The sequence below is a fragment of the Ambystoma mexicanum genome, chromosome 2p (genome assembly GCF_040938575.1).
Source record: "Ambystoma mexicanum isolate Mex_15411 chromosome 2p, UKY_AmexF1_1, whole genome shotgun sequence".
In the NCBI taxonomy this organism is placed as follows: Eukaryota; Metazoa; Chordata; class Amphibia; order Caudata; family Ambystomatidae; genus Ambystoma; species Ambystoma mexicanum.
In genome coordinates, this window is record NC_090923.1 from 1180555636 (window position 1) to 1180569613 (window position 13978).

Genomic DNA, 13978 nt, shown 5'->3' on the forward strand with positions numbered 1-13978 from the left:
GCGAGGGAACCTCGTAATAGTGCGGAGTGGTTTTAACGGCACCAGCACCATTACCGGTGCTGTTAAACCCATTCCGCACATCTTATAATGAGGACCATGATCTTTAATAATCTATTAAAAGCCCCTGGGAGCCTCTAGCCATCACAGCTCATGTCTGGTCACAGCTCATGTCTGGTCACAGCTCATGTCTGGTCGCAGCTCATGTCTGGTCACAGCTCATGTTTGGTCAGCCTTCTCTGGTGTTTATATGAGGAATTGACTTGACGTGAGGCAACGACAAGTGAAATTGGAATGCTGTCTATGATAATGCAACACGTACATGCGCTGAGCTCCCAGATGTGCATGCCTGCCCCGTGTTTGGTGAAGTGCTGAGAAGTAGAACGCTATGGAAGTGGGTCCACACACGCCTAAAGACACTGGTCTTCCCAAGTTAGAGAGAGAGGAGATGGGATCTACGTGTTAGGTTATAGCGTGGTCTAGTGCTTACGCTGTGATTTGGATTACTGGATCATTTGAGATATGGTGTAGGTAAAGATGAGGTTAATTTTGCCTGTCGTCTAGTGTTACATTGAGGTGAGGGTGAAGTGGGATGTGATCAGATAGTTAAGCTGAGACATGGTTTATTGCCTCAGTAGGGATGTGGCCTTGTGGTTAAATTGAGATTTGGTGTAGTGGCTTAGTTGAGATTTGATCTAGTATCAGAGATGATATTTGTCTAGTGGCTGAATTGAAATGTGGTCTAATATTAATGCTTGGAAGAGGTCTAGTGGTTATACAGATCCTGTCTATGGGTATGTGGGGCGGTGCGGTTTCATGGTTTTGTTGATCTGTGATCATCTAATCTGTGGTGTGATCCTGTGTTTTCATTGTGAGGTGTTCTAGATATATTTGACATGCAGTCTTGTGGTCATGTTTTTGCTGCCGACAGGGGTCTCAGCATGGCACTCCCATGGTGAGAGGGCTCTTAGCATGACTCTCCCTCTGTGCCGTATTACCCATTAGGCCAAGTAGGCACCGCCTATGGGGCCCACTCCTTTTATGGGCCCGGTGACAACGAATCGAAATTAAGCAGTGCAGAAAACTAAAAACATATTGGGGGATAATGTGCAAGGGGGGCCCTGACATTTCAACTGCCTATGGCCTCCACAGGGTTTAATCCGGCACTGCTCTCCCTCTCATCACAGGAGCGCCAGGCTGAGAGCCACGCCTCCCATCCGAACCATTAAGTCTGCCCAGGCTGCACCGGACAGACACAAGAGCACGGTAAATCCCCTGCCACACATCCCCTGTTCCTTATCTTATAAAGGTGGTTGCAGATTGCCCCCCCTTACTGAATTTCAGCCAGGCTGCACATGGCAGATGCGTCCCGGCTTCTCCTTCTAACCGCTCCACCACAAATCACTCATCTTGCCAGGCCACACCCAGCAGATGTGGGGCGACTGCAATCGTAGCTTTTCCTCTCCCACCGTTGCCTGTTCTCAGCAAACATCCCAAGCAATATTTGACTCCCCCTTCACGCCAAGAGGTGAAGGGACTATATTTGTTTTACAGACCATGCCCTTGGGCATTCCAGGAATTATGGGCCCTGAACACCTTGTTAAATGTGCTTGCTGTGCTCAGACCTTTAACTTGGTCTTCAGGGCCCATAATTCCTGATACGGCCCTCGGGTTCAGTCTATAAAGCTTAATTAAACCCCACAGATAAAGTTCTTCATGTGGACAGAGTTCATGCAGGGCTTGAAGAATAATTGTATCATCTAGATAACAGCGCTATCCAACATCTAGTATGGAGAGTTAGCCATGGAAAGGATTGAAATTTATGTTTAATAGAAATGGGGACCGAGCTCACCCCTGTGGAACACCCTACAAAATAGGTGTGAATTCGGCCTGGATGTCATCTAAGCTGCAACAGTAGGATCAATTATAAAGAAATGAATTAAACCAGCACAGAGTGTTATTTGTAACCCTCATCACAGATTTCAAACTGAGAATGTCCTTGTGTTTGAGGTTGTCCAAGACTTCAGCGAGATCCAACATCACCAAGATGGAGCAATTGCAGTCATCTAGGTTCCAGAGCAATTTTTCCCCACCATCCACTAATGTGGTGCCCGTACTGCATCCAGGACTAAAGCCAGAATGACAATCTCCTAACAGCCAATGAGATCCAACCTGGAGTTGGATGGTAACTGCTTTTTCCAGGGACTTAATGAGGAATGGTTTACTTGCACATAGCCTCTAGTTGTTGGGCTGATCTCAGACCCGGGAGGATTCCTTAACAAGTGGTGATATCCTTGAGTATTTGAAGTGCTATATAAATAACATCTCATTATCACATGATTATATGGGTCCAAATGCCTGTATGGATGCATTTTGTCTATTTAAAAAATTGCCCTTTTGCCCTTTTCTAAATTGATGTTTATGTTATAATGTAGCACATAACACAACATGGATGGAACTGTAGAGCATGTTGATGACTCCTGCCAAAGTTCAAAGTACCCTTTGGTGACTGCTTCACTCACTCTTTAGGAGATATCAACACTACACATTCTGGGAGCATTAGAAAAACCAGGGACTGGGTGGATGTACAGCAAGAGTTCCAACCAGACCAATATTATCTGTGGCGTCTGCCATAGGATGCTCTTTGCTCTGTGCCATCAAGAGGATCCCATGCATATGTATGATGAGTCTGAGGCTTGCAGTCCTTGCCTGGCTACAGCCAGCTTCTGAGAAGCCAAAGGGAAGCAATCTCCCAGACGTGCCCATACCGCAGGAAACAGAAGCATCAGCCATGATGTTGCAAGACTGGATTAGAAAGTTAGAGGCCCTGGCAATCCAGCTTGACGATCCCTGAGAAGGACATCCTTGAGATAAAAAGATCATCTTGGCGCTGAGGAAGGTGAAGCAAGGAGCTTAAAGGGCCACTAAAAAGCAGAGTTTCCAATCTTTGCTGAAAGGCCAGATGATCAGAGAAATCTCGAGATAGGAAGGCGATTCCATGCTTTAGCAGCGGCAACAGAGAAGGCACGGCCACCCCTACAGGCTAACCTGAACCAAGGAACAGTCAGCCGGCGGGCGGTGAGAGAACGGAGGGTGCGCGTGGGTTGATAGGGAGTGAATTTGCTTTGCAAATATCCTGCCCCCTTTCCATAGAAGGCTCGGTGGACCATGCACATAGACTTGAACAGGATCCGTTGGGTAACAGGAAGCCAATGGAGTTGTCTCAATATAGTGTCATATGAGCTCCAAAAGGAGGACGGATAATGGAGTGAGCAGCGGCATTCTGGAGTAGCTGCAAGCGCCCGCATGAGATAACTGGGTGTGGCCAGATGTAGTGGGTTGCAGTAGTACAGAATGCTGAGGACCAAAGCTCCAACTACAGGTGCCTGACTGGCCGTAGGAATGAAGGGAAGGACTATCCGAAGGACCCTAAGTTAAAGTGGCCCGATTTACAACCTGCTCACACATGTTCATCCATAGTCAGGGTAGCGGAGAAAAGTACTCCCAGATTCCTGACAGCTAAAACCGGTATCGGGAGGGGGCCTAATGCGGAGGGCCAAAAGTCGGCCATCCAAAACAATTGAGGGGTTAGCTGTACCCACAACCAGAACTTTAGTTTTGGAACCATTTAATTTAAGCCAGTTCATCGTCATCCAGATACCCAGCTCTTCCAGGCACATTATTAGCCTCTTGGCTGTTTCTGGTTTTGTCAGGTCCAAACGGACAATATCTGGGTGTCATCTGCGTAAGAGTAAAAGCGAAAACCCATGAGATTCAATCAGAAACAGTAAGTATCTTATGTAGATATTGAACAAGATGGGGGAAAGTGCCGATCCCTGAGGAACACCACAGGATAGGGAGACTGGGGCAGAGCAGAAAGGAGGAAGTGACACTGAATGAGAGCGACCGGTCAGAAAGGTTGTGAACCATTCCAGAACCTGGCAAGAGATACCGGCTTCAAAGAGGTGGGAGATCAGAAGTGAGCGATCGACGGTGTCGAAGGAGCCGACAGATCTAAAATCAGGACTGCTCCGACACCGCCTTGACTCAACAAGACACATAAGGTCATCCATCACTGAGTTAAGAACAGATTCAGTACCTCTGCCCGGCCGGAAAGCCTGATTGGAATACATCAAGGATCTGAGCGGATTCCAAGAAAGTAGAAAGCAGAGGGGATACCAGCGCCTCCAAAACCTTCATCCAGAAAAGGCCAGGAGGGAAATCGGGCGATAGTTAGCGAGCACTTCAGGATCCAGCGAAGGCTTCTTGAGCAAGGGAATTACCAATGCATGTTTAAGGGAATCCGGAATGGTTCCTGTGGTAAATGAATCGTTGTCAGCTGACGTAATATGGTCAATCAGGTCAGTGGATGCTTCTTGTAAAAGAACCAGTGGTATAGCATCTGTAGGAGATGCAGATTTAAGTTTTGGATCGCAGATAAAACTTCAGTATTGGAAGAAAGGGGGAAGGACGACCAACAGCCTTTAGTAGGAGGAGGCTTCACAAAAGCTGGGGCAGCCACAATGGCTGCAGCCTCAGTCTTGATATTGTCTCAGATAGTAGTTATTTTAGAGAGAAAGAAGGTGGAAATGGAATCACAAAGCTCTTGGGAGGGTGGAACTATGTCTTGAGGTACTTTTGGTGTAGAAAGGGACTGTACCAAATTAAATAACACCTTCGGCTTGTTAATGGCCTCTGCCACCGTGTGGGTGAAATATGCTTTTTTAGCATTGATCACTTCTCTGTGATAAGCAGCAAGTGTGTTACGATAACAAATTTTAGAGTTGGGGGAGTAACTCCTGCGCCACTTTCATTCTGTCTGCCTACACTGTGAGTTTGCTGTCTTGAGTTTTTTTGAAAACCAAGGCTCCTGGTGGACGACTGCGTTGTTGACATATTTTATAGGGTGCTAAAGCATCCGCCGTGGCAGTGAAAGCCTCCTGTAATATAGTTAGGGAGCAGCACTCCACGGAGTTGCAGTGAGACTGAAGCATATTAATAAGTTTAGGTTTGGGGGACAGCTTTCCAGCTACGCTTGTGAATTGCAGGCTTTACTATGGCAGTAGGAGAGGCTGATAAAAGAATGGAAAAAGGCACCAGAAAATGGTTCGACCAAATAAGCGGTATAGGACTAGCCATATCAACATAGGAGGAGGGAGCAAAAATTAAATCTAAAGTATTACCACTCCTGTGGGTGGGAGCAAAGACCCCCTTGAAGGAGGCCCGGGTCAGTCATCAGCAGGGTAAATTTAGCAACCAAACCAATTTGGCCATACTGGGATTAATGGACATATTAAAATGTCCCATGGTGATTAAATCAGGATATTTGGTTTGAAGTTCCATCACAAATGCCAGGAATTCAGTGTAGAATAGACTATCGGCTACAGGGCGTCGATAGACCAGCAAAACTGTAAAAGTGCAAGTAGGTGAGATAAAAATGCAGGTCAGAATGCATTCCATTTTTAAGGAGTGCTTAGGAATCGTACTAGTGACCTTATATTTGGTCTTATAGATTAAAGCAACTCCACCACCAGGGTGGAGAGAGGCACGATCCTCATGAACTAAAGAGTAGTTTTCAGGCAAAGACTGAACAATCACTGGTCCAGAGGTCTCTCTGAGCCAGGTTTCAGTAAGGAAAAGGAGATCAAGTCATAGCAGTGCAAATGATGAGCAACCAAAGAGTGTGTATTAAGCAGAATGCATTGCAGTGAGGCTGATGGTGCTACCTTCCTAATAGTGGAAACATTCACAAAACCTGCAGGCCATTTGGTGTTAGCTGGGGCATAGGATAACAAAGTGTCATGTAGGGTCTAGCCCTCTATATCGCGTGTTCCAATTAGCTGCGGTACCTCCTGCTCCCTTCGCGCACTGACGGGCACAGACTGGCACAGACGGGCTTGCCTTAAGTGCGCCTTCGGCGCGCTGACGGTGTGCCCGCTGCGCCCGTCCGCTGCACCAACAGTAGGACTGGCACATAAATGCCGGAGCGTGGAGGGAAGGGAGGCTAAGCCCACCCCCTCAATGAAAACAGAAAGAGGACTGCGCAAGGAGCCGCGTCCTGAACAAAGAACTCCAATGGAGTAAATAACAATGCACACGGCGTGGCCGAAGTGCCTAACAGCTGGTGGCTGAATAATGTTGTAGAATTAGCAGCAGTAGGTACAGTTAAAACATTAAACAATTTAGCAGCAGTAAATTCGGTTTTTTAAAATGGCATGCTCTACAGAGCAGCCTCACCTCTCTTGAGGACAGCAACCAGCCCGGTACTAAAGCCAGAGCGTGGAGGGAAGGGAGGCTAAGCCCACCCCCTCAATGAAAACAGAAAGAGGACTGCACAAGGAGCCGCGTCCCGAAGGAAGAACTCCAATGGAGTAAATAAATTAGCAGCAATAGGTACAGTTAAAACATTAAACAAATTAGCAGCAGTAAATTCGTTTTTTTAAAATGGCATGCTCTACAGAGGGGTGGGCTTTTTTTGTAGTGTGCTAGAACTGTCTGTTTTGATAATAATAAAGTAGATATTTGTATACAACATTGACTGGACAGTCCCTTTTATCATTGGGTAATAATTCTATTTTCGCTGTGCTGCAACTAACCAACAACCCAAGACCTTGCAGAGATAGGCCTGCCATTCTGTCCACGTTTCCAAAATTGGACAAGGAGGTTTATAATTTGCTTGTGTTTCCAATCTGTTCGTATCCCTTCTGGTGTATGAAAGGTGTCGGGCTGATTGATGGTTTAGAAACCGATATTCATCCCTGGACCACTAGTGCCCCGGAAGTTGATTTGTCACAATTACTCAGGGAAAAACCCACCCTTTACAGACATAGAAAAATCACCTCATCAAAGAATCACTCGCGCTAAATTACGATAAAATCCGGTTTTTCATCTCAAATCGTTCATCCTGGTCAGGCATTGAAAATGTGTTCAAAGTGCAACAAAAACAATGGCCCGCCATATAAAGGAGGCAGCCATAAATGGTTCAATTGCCACAACATGTACATCTTTTTCGATCCACACTGGATCGTCATCAGGTGGCACTCATTTACAAATCTTTGCTCCCTGGATTCGACTCTGCCACGTTCATGCAACCGCAGGCTAACATTTGATGTCATTTTAAGAGCGAGTTGAATTAAACATATTGGTTGAAAACGTAAAATTCTACGCGTGAATATACATTTTGAGAGAGAAGAAACCAAATGGTGGCTCACTCCATGTGTTCGATGCGTCTCATCGCTCCTCAAGCCATTGACGCCGTTGGATTTTGAGCGTCTTTCCGGGCACCTTTCCGGGCACTGCCTATCAGCCTGTGTTAACCAATCTCGGCATCGGATCTGAATGCTGGGAATACAGCAAAGTTTCATAGAATAGAATGTGTGCGCTTTCCTGAGTCTGCAACCCTCATTAAGGCCTTCCAGCCTTTTATCCTATCTCCTGCCCTTAGGCATCAGAACACACAAGAGACTGATGTGCACGCCTGAGGGGTTACTGAGTTTGAGTAGTCACACCATATTTTCTATTTTTTATTTTTTTATTTTACTTGATTTAATTGCATATTTTAAAAAAATTTTTAATCATGTGATTACAGTTAAATTGTTGTGGATCCACAAATATCCAAATCAGGAAAGCAAAAAAAGAGACGAGATAAGCTTCAATCTCAGTTCATTCAAGTATAGTTTTTTCCCCCATTTCCTGTTCCAAGCCAATGTTCTGGAGGAGTAAAGCTGCAGCTATGACTAAAGATGTTTTGTACCATGCTGAATGAGAGAGAGAGAGAGAGAGAGAGAGAGAGAGAGAGAGAGAGAGAGAGAGAGAGAGAGAGAGAGAGAGAGAGAGAGAGAGAGAGAGAGAGAGAGAGAGAGAGAGAGAGAGAGAGAGAGAGAGAGAGAGAGAGAGAGAGAGAGAGAGAGAGAGAGAGAGAGAGAGAGAGAGAGAGAGAGAGAGAGAGAGAGAGAGAGAGAGAGAGAGAGAGAGAGAGAGAGGTCTCTGTATGCCTGGAGGGGGTACCAGCATTTTATAGCATGGAGCAGTTCCCATCGTTGAAGGTTCCAATTGGTTCTCAATCTTCCCTTTCTCCCTGTAAGGGTCTGTAGTCTATTAGCTCAATAAGCATGTGTTTATTTCAAAAGAAACTCCCACAACTACATGAGAAACCATGACAGCATTTTGTATAGCGTCCTAATGTATTTAAATGACTCCAATTATTTATGTTTTTTGCATGTTGTCTATCTGCACTCACCCAAACCCAGCACTTATCACCATCAAATAAACTCATTGCCTCCTGTCCTGAAAGGAGCTGTGCCAAGTGAAAGCCTCTTCTAACAGTGACCTTTTCCTCTTTGCTATCCTATTCCAGGTCATCTACCTTCACTCCAACAACATCACCCACATTGGCGTGAATGACTTCTGCCCCGTTGGCTTTGGGGTGAAGCGAGCCTATTACAACGGCATCAGCCTCTTTAACAACCCCGTGGCGTACTGGGAGGTGCAGCCCGCCACGTTCCGCTGCGTGACCGACCGCCTAGCCATACAGTTTGGAAACTACAAGAAATAAGGCGGCTCGAGCGGGGAGAGTACGAAGTGAAGCGAGCAGCGAGAACCAGCGAGATGAACCCACAATGAGCTACAGAAAGAGGAATACGGAAAGAGAGGAGAAAGAGAGAGGGAGAAAGAGCAAAAGAGAAATCTACCCTGCATCTGCTTTCATTTTCTATACTTCTTCGCCCCCAAGGCTGAGCGTTGTGTGTACACAATGGTGGAGAGCTCTCTGCAGCAGCTGCAGCCCTAGATCAGTGTAGGCAAACTCTTGTAGTGCTTATTGAATAAGCTCGCAATGTGTGGCCCAGGAGATTGAAATTGTGCCTAAAAGATGCCCACCCTTCCTTCCCGTCTCAAGTGTATGTGCACGTAACATGCCCTGCTTTCCCTGCTGCCCCTCTCCCTCTGACCACACTCACATGCCCACAGAACAGAAAAGATGGCCTCCACGTCATCCCGCCTGCCTGGGCCTGCTCTTTGGGATTTGGATTTGTAGTGGTTCCTTCACCATCAACACATTTAATCATGGAGACAGCTTGGCTTCCAAACAGAATTAGAATGTATTTTCCTATACTGCAATGTAACAGGAAAATCTGCCAGAAAATGCCAGATCCCACATGTTCCGGGCCTTCCTGCGATTGCTCACCTTCAGCAGTGCTGATGGCAAACCAGGGTAGACGGAACAAGAGTGCTTGCATACTCACAAGCACAGGCCAGCAACATAGCCCACCCTGTGCCGCAATCAACCGTTAAGTGATCCTAACATAACAGGTCTATTTGTAGAGCACACGTTCGCTCCCAGAGTGACACCTTGGCGCTATTGACAGATAACAGATGTATATTGTTACCCAACTTAATGGTACTCATTTTATCGACCTTGGAAGGATGAAGGGCTGAGTGGACCTGCCGGGATTAGAACCGGTGACCATGAGGTCAAATACAGGCCCCTGTAGTGGATGCTTTAGTCCACTGAGCCACAGACCTGGCACAAAACCCATTGCCAGGGGCGCATTACACCACCAACCTGGGTACATCCTAAACACCAATTGACCAGTGAAAGACATTCCCACATCACTCCAAGATCTCCTCCACTGGTTGATATCACCAAGCAGAGACATCACTGAGCTAACATGTCGACAGGTGGAAATTTGTTGAAGTGAGTGACGGTATGCACAGAGCCGTCTGGACACTGGCTTCACTAGACATGCCCCGATAGAAACTATTAGAGAGTAAACCATGAGTCCAGAGGAGGAAGAGGGCGAGAGGGGTGTGCTCCTTTTTCTTTCACTGATGCAATGACTTCTTTTCTGCTCCCATCTTAAGTACTGCACTTTCTGCTGATGTCACAGACACCGCGTGAAAATAGGCACCACCGCTCCAAAGTTCCTATCTCGACTTACCAGAGTCGGCCTCAACACAGACTAAGGACTTTTCTGAGCCAGCCAAGATCTGAGAGAAGCTTTGCAAGGACTGTGAACTATGCCGACAGATCCACCGCTGTGTCTTGTTTGTCTCTTTGTTGTAGCCTTCAGCTCTTCCTTAACATATATATTCGCTCTTGGGTGGTGGTGTGACCTTTCACCTTAAACAATAGTTTTACAAGTATCTAAAATCACTGCAAAGTCATGCATATGTACATATATAAAAGATGAAAGAAAATGTTTTCTACAAAGGTGTGGATGCCTCCTTTGTGTCTGCGTCTTCTATGTACGTGGGTCCTTGACGCACACTTCTCATACTGAGAGTGAGTCTAAAACCAACAGCTCGAGCAGAGGTGATTGATCCATGGGACGTTGGGCGTTACACAGCACGGATGCTTCATCAGGTCACATGTTATGCACTCTTCCACCAGCCAATAGCTGAATACAAATTGTAATAATACTAGAAGTGCCTGACTCTACTGCCTAATGACTTTGACATGAATCCCACAATACACTTGGCTTCAACACACTGCTTCTCCAAAATCATAAGTCAACTGTATACTACATCCTATTTAAATGGTATTGGGAGGTTCACTGGTGGCTTAGCCATGGTTGTATCACCAGGAGTTTGCAGGAGAGCGACCAGCATAGCACACTCAAGTCGACGGGGTCTTGTCGTCAGTGTGAGTGGTTCTATCTTGGGGTCAATGCTGGACCTCATTTCCCTTGTCTGGAAACACTAGAAGCACTTAGGAGAAACTGGTCAACTGCACGTGCAAGTGCTTCACCAACTAAGTGTTCCCAATGCATGTCCCTCAGGAGGAGCCATTGAGTGCTGAGGGTTATAGTTTGTGGATTAATGGCTTGGCATTGAGTTAGGAATATGGGGTACAGTGGCAGAGATACTGAGATGAGGGTATGGCAAGTTACTACATGTCCCCCAGCCCGTGCCATTCCAGACATTTACATTTATTACATTTATTATATGCCCAAACCCAAAGGTATCACGGCCTAGGTTACAGTAGACTGACCGTTCTGCTCACTCTTTCTCTCTAGCTCAGCCTCCCTTTCCATCTCGTGCTAATCAATCTAGGTCTATGCTCAGCCCTTGATGAAGAGAAGGTTGGATGGTGGACCAGGGAGGAGTCTAGCAAGTAGATACCCACTCCTTTCCATATGGAAGCAAGGAAGCATCCATCTTCAATGGAATGTCCATCACAGGGATTTGAATGCCATGCTTTGGCACCTCCCAACCCATGGAGGCTTGGCCTGGGATTCCAGAGTTCATGACCTGACAATCAATTGTCTAGGTGGCACATTTTATGAGGACCCAACACTCTTGTCCTGGATAGGTGTATGGTGGCCTGTGAAGTGCTTGGAGGATCCCTTCCATAACATTGAATGGGTATGCAGTCTTTATAACGAAAATGTTATAAAGAATGCACTTAGGGCTGGGGTAAAGTGTTAACTCTTGTGGGGAAATGGTTGGGGTGGGTTTTAGGGGTGGGAAATGGAGGTTTGGGCCCTCCAAAATATACGTTATATTTTTTGTTATGAAAGTTTCTTTATAAGTGCATTCTTCATCAAATGCTTCAATATAAAGACATGTAACCCAGAGAACACTTCACTACAGACAATCTACATGCTACCCTGTCATGGCCGCCCTCTGTCCTTGGCTGAGCTTCTGGGTGTGTTCTCTCCCGACCCCATGGCAGCTGGATGATGCAAGCAAACATACCCAGAGAAGTGTGGCTGGACGATGGATTTTCCATAGAACAGAGCGGCAGAGAGGAACCCGAGATGGGCAGGAGGGCGAGTTTCACGGCGAGATGTTTGTCATGATGAACAGTGCATGTTACTACAGGAGAAGAGGGGCTGCTGTCTTTTACAGGCTTTTGCTAAAATGGAGTCATAGTGCCTTATTACGAGTTTGAAGGTAACTCAAAAAATAGTTGGTAAAGGTTTAACCTCCTGTTTTTTTGGTTCTCCTGTAAACCCATAAGCTGTAAAACCACCCACATTATCATGGCGGTATTACCTCCAAAACATTGTGGGTTTTATCATTGGTCGTATTACCACCAGCAGTAATACCTCTATCCAGTGGTGGAAATGGAAAAAATGTGAAGAGGGATCCCACAAGGGCCAGGGTGGGGGTGGAATTTAGAGGAGGGGCGGAGTTATGAGTGGTTGGAGTTGGCATTTGAACTCTGCCCAAAGGAAATTTTCAAAATAATAGTTTAGTAATTGTGCAATTTTATTCATGCTGCTTCTTCCAAACTCCACATTGTACATTAATTCCACTTTAAATCACTTCCATTGCAGTGGTGCACCAAAAATACTGTTGGTAATGCAGTGATTTGTTAGTACATTAAGGGATCCATAGAAACACCCTCGAGTAGAAGGGTACCAGGGTAGCTCAGCAGGTTGAGAGACCGTTGCTGAGATGCTATACTTTAAAAACTGGCTGTTAATCGTATGACTTTTTGCGATTCCTTATAAAAAAAAAACAAGTGCTATAAAATGTGTTTGGCCAGGGCATGGGTTGGGCTGGTCGCTTGCTTATGTTCAGGGCGGAGATGGGGGTATTCATGGCCTTGTAATGAAAATCAAAAGTTGACACAGTTTAATTTCCTAATAACAGCTATCAGCACAACAGAAGCATTTATTTGCAGTTCGACAAGCATGTTAACATTTTCATAAATATAACCTGTGATAAAACACAAAGGAAGTGGAACAAAAATTACAGGCTATTTGTTTGGTAGTCTGACAAAAAAAGAAACACATTTCAAAGAAAACGAGTGAATGCAAGTTTAGGGAGCATTTCTGAGTTTTGAAATTACTTTCTTTTTATATGAAAGTGTAAGATGCACATTTGGAAAACAATAGTGAGCCCAGCATCTAGAAAGCCTGCTTTTAACAGTGATGGCCCCCACCCCAGTGATGGCCCCCGCCCAAGTGATTCCTGTGGTGTCCCCTTCAGGCCAGAAGAAAGAAAACAGGCGAGCAAATACAGACCTGCAAATGCGCGAGTGACAGCTGGGCAAAGGAGCAGAGAGTATATCAGATCACCCAGCCCCCAGCTTTCCTCTGCGAAGCTGGGGGCTTGGTAAAGCCTTGCCAGGACTGAGGCAGGCCGGGTCCCAGATCAGGCCCGACACCTGATGCCAGATCTCGGACCCGGCAAGAGCCGGCCCATTGCCCAGCGTTGCCTTTATCCACCAATGAGGTCCAGAGAACCTTCAAAATGGATCCTAGAAAAGCCGCATAAATAGGCAGAGACATCACATTGGTGGTGGGTGGTATCTCATTTCGCTTGGAGATATTACCGACAATAATACCTCCAAATTCGCAATGAGGCCCGAGCATATTGAGATGAAATTTCTTTTTGTAGAATTATTCTTTTTGCATTTTCAGGTTGCAAAAAGGAGACAATGCAGCTCCACATACGAGTAGGAGCCTCGGAGAGCAAGCAGAGGCAGTAACACAACACAAACAGTTCACACCAAATGTGCAATCTAAGCAATAACTATCTAAGTGTAAGGCGACTACCCCTACGCCATTTCCTAAAGTCAATGTTTGGAATCTGGATTCTGTAAAACGGGAAAGTGAGAAGGGAAAAAAGGTGACATGAAATCCCAGAAGTGTCCTGTCCCAAAAATAAAATCACCCCAGTCACTGCAGAAGGACACCAAATGGCTTTCCTGGGGACCAGGGAGCCAGGCAACCCTCTACACTAGAGATCCAAGTCCTTCTTTTTAAACTCAACCAGAGTTTATCTGAGCATCGAATGGACCAATCAGATTCTGAGTTCAAATGAGCCATTGTGACATCTGTTTGAGACAGCCACAGCTAAACTCCCACTAGCCGGATCTATGCCTGAAAGTTGCACGAAAAATAGCGTCACTGAGGAAGGCCACCCACTACAGGCCTCGCCATGCCAGATTGCTCTATGTCCTTCCCAATTCCTTTCACCCCTTTTGGGTGGGGCCCAGCTGCACCCCTTATTCTTGATGCACAGCACA

General features: G+C 46.0%; 1 protein-coding gene across 3 annotated transcripts in view; it reads left to right on the forward strand.

The window, feature by feature from the left end:
* Positions 1-10207, forward strand: part of BGN (biglycan) — a 192244-nt gene extending 182037 nt beyond the window's left edge. For all 3 annotated transcript variants that reach the window (XM_069645356.1, XM_069645353.1, XM_069645354.1), the window contains one exon: positions 8354-10207. In XM_069645356.1, the coding sequence (XP_069501457.1) occupies positions 8354-8551 (198 nt within the window). In that variant the 3' untranslated portion in view covers positions 8552-10207. The remainder of the gene's footprint in view (positions 1-8353) is intronic.
* The last annotated feature ends 3771 nt before the right edge of the window (positions 10208-13978 follow it).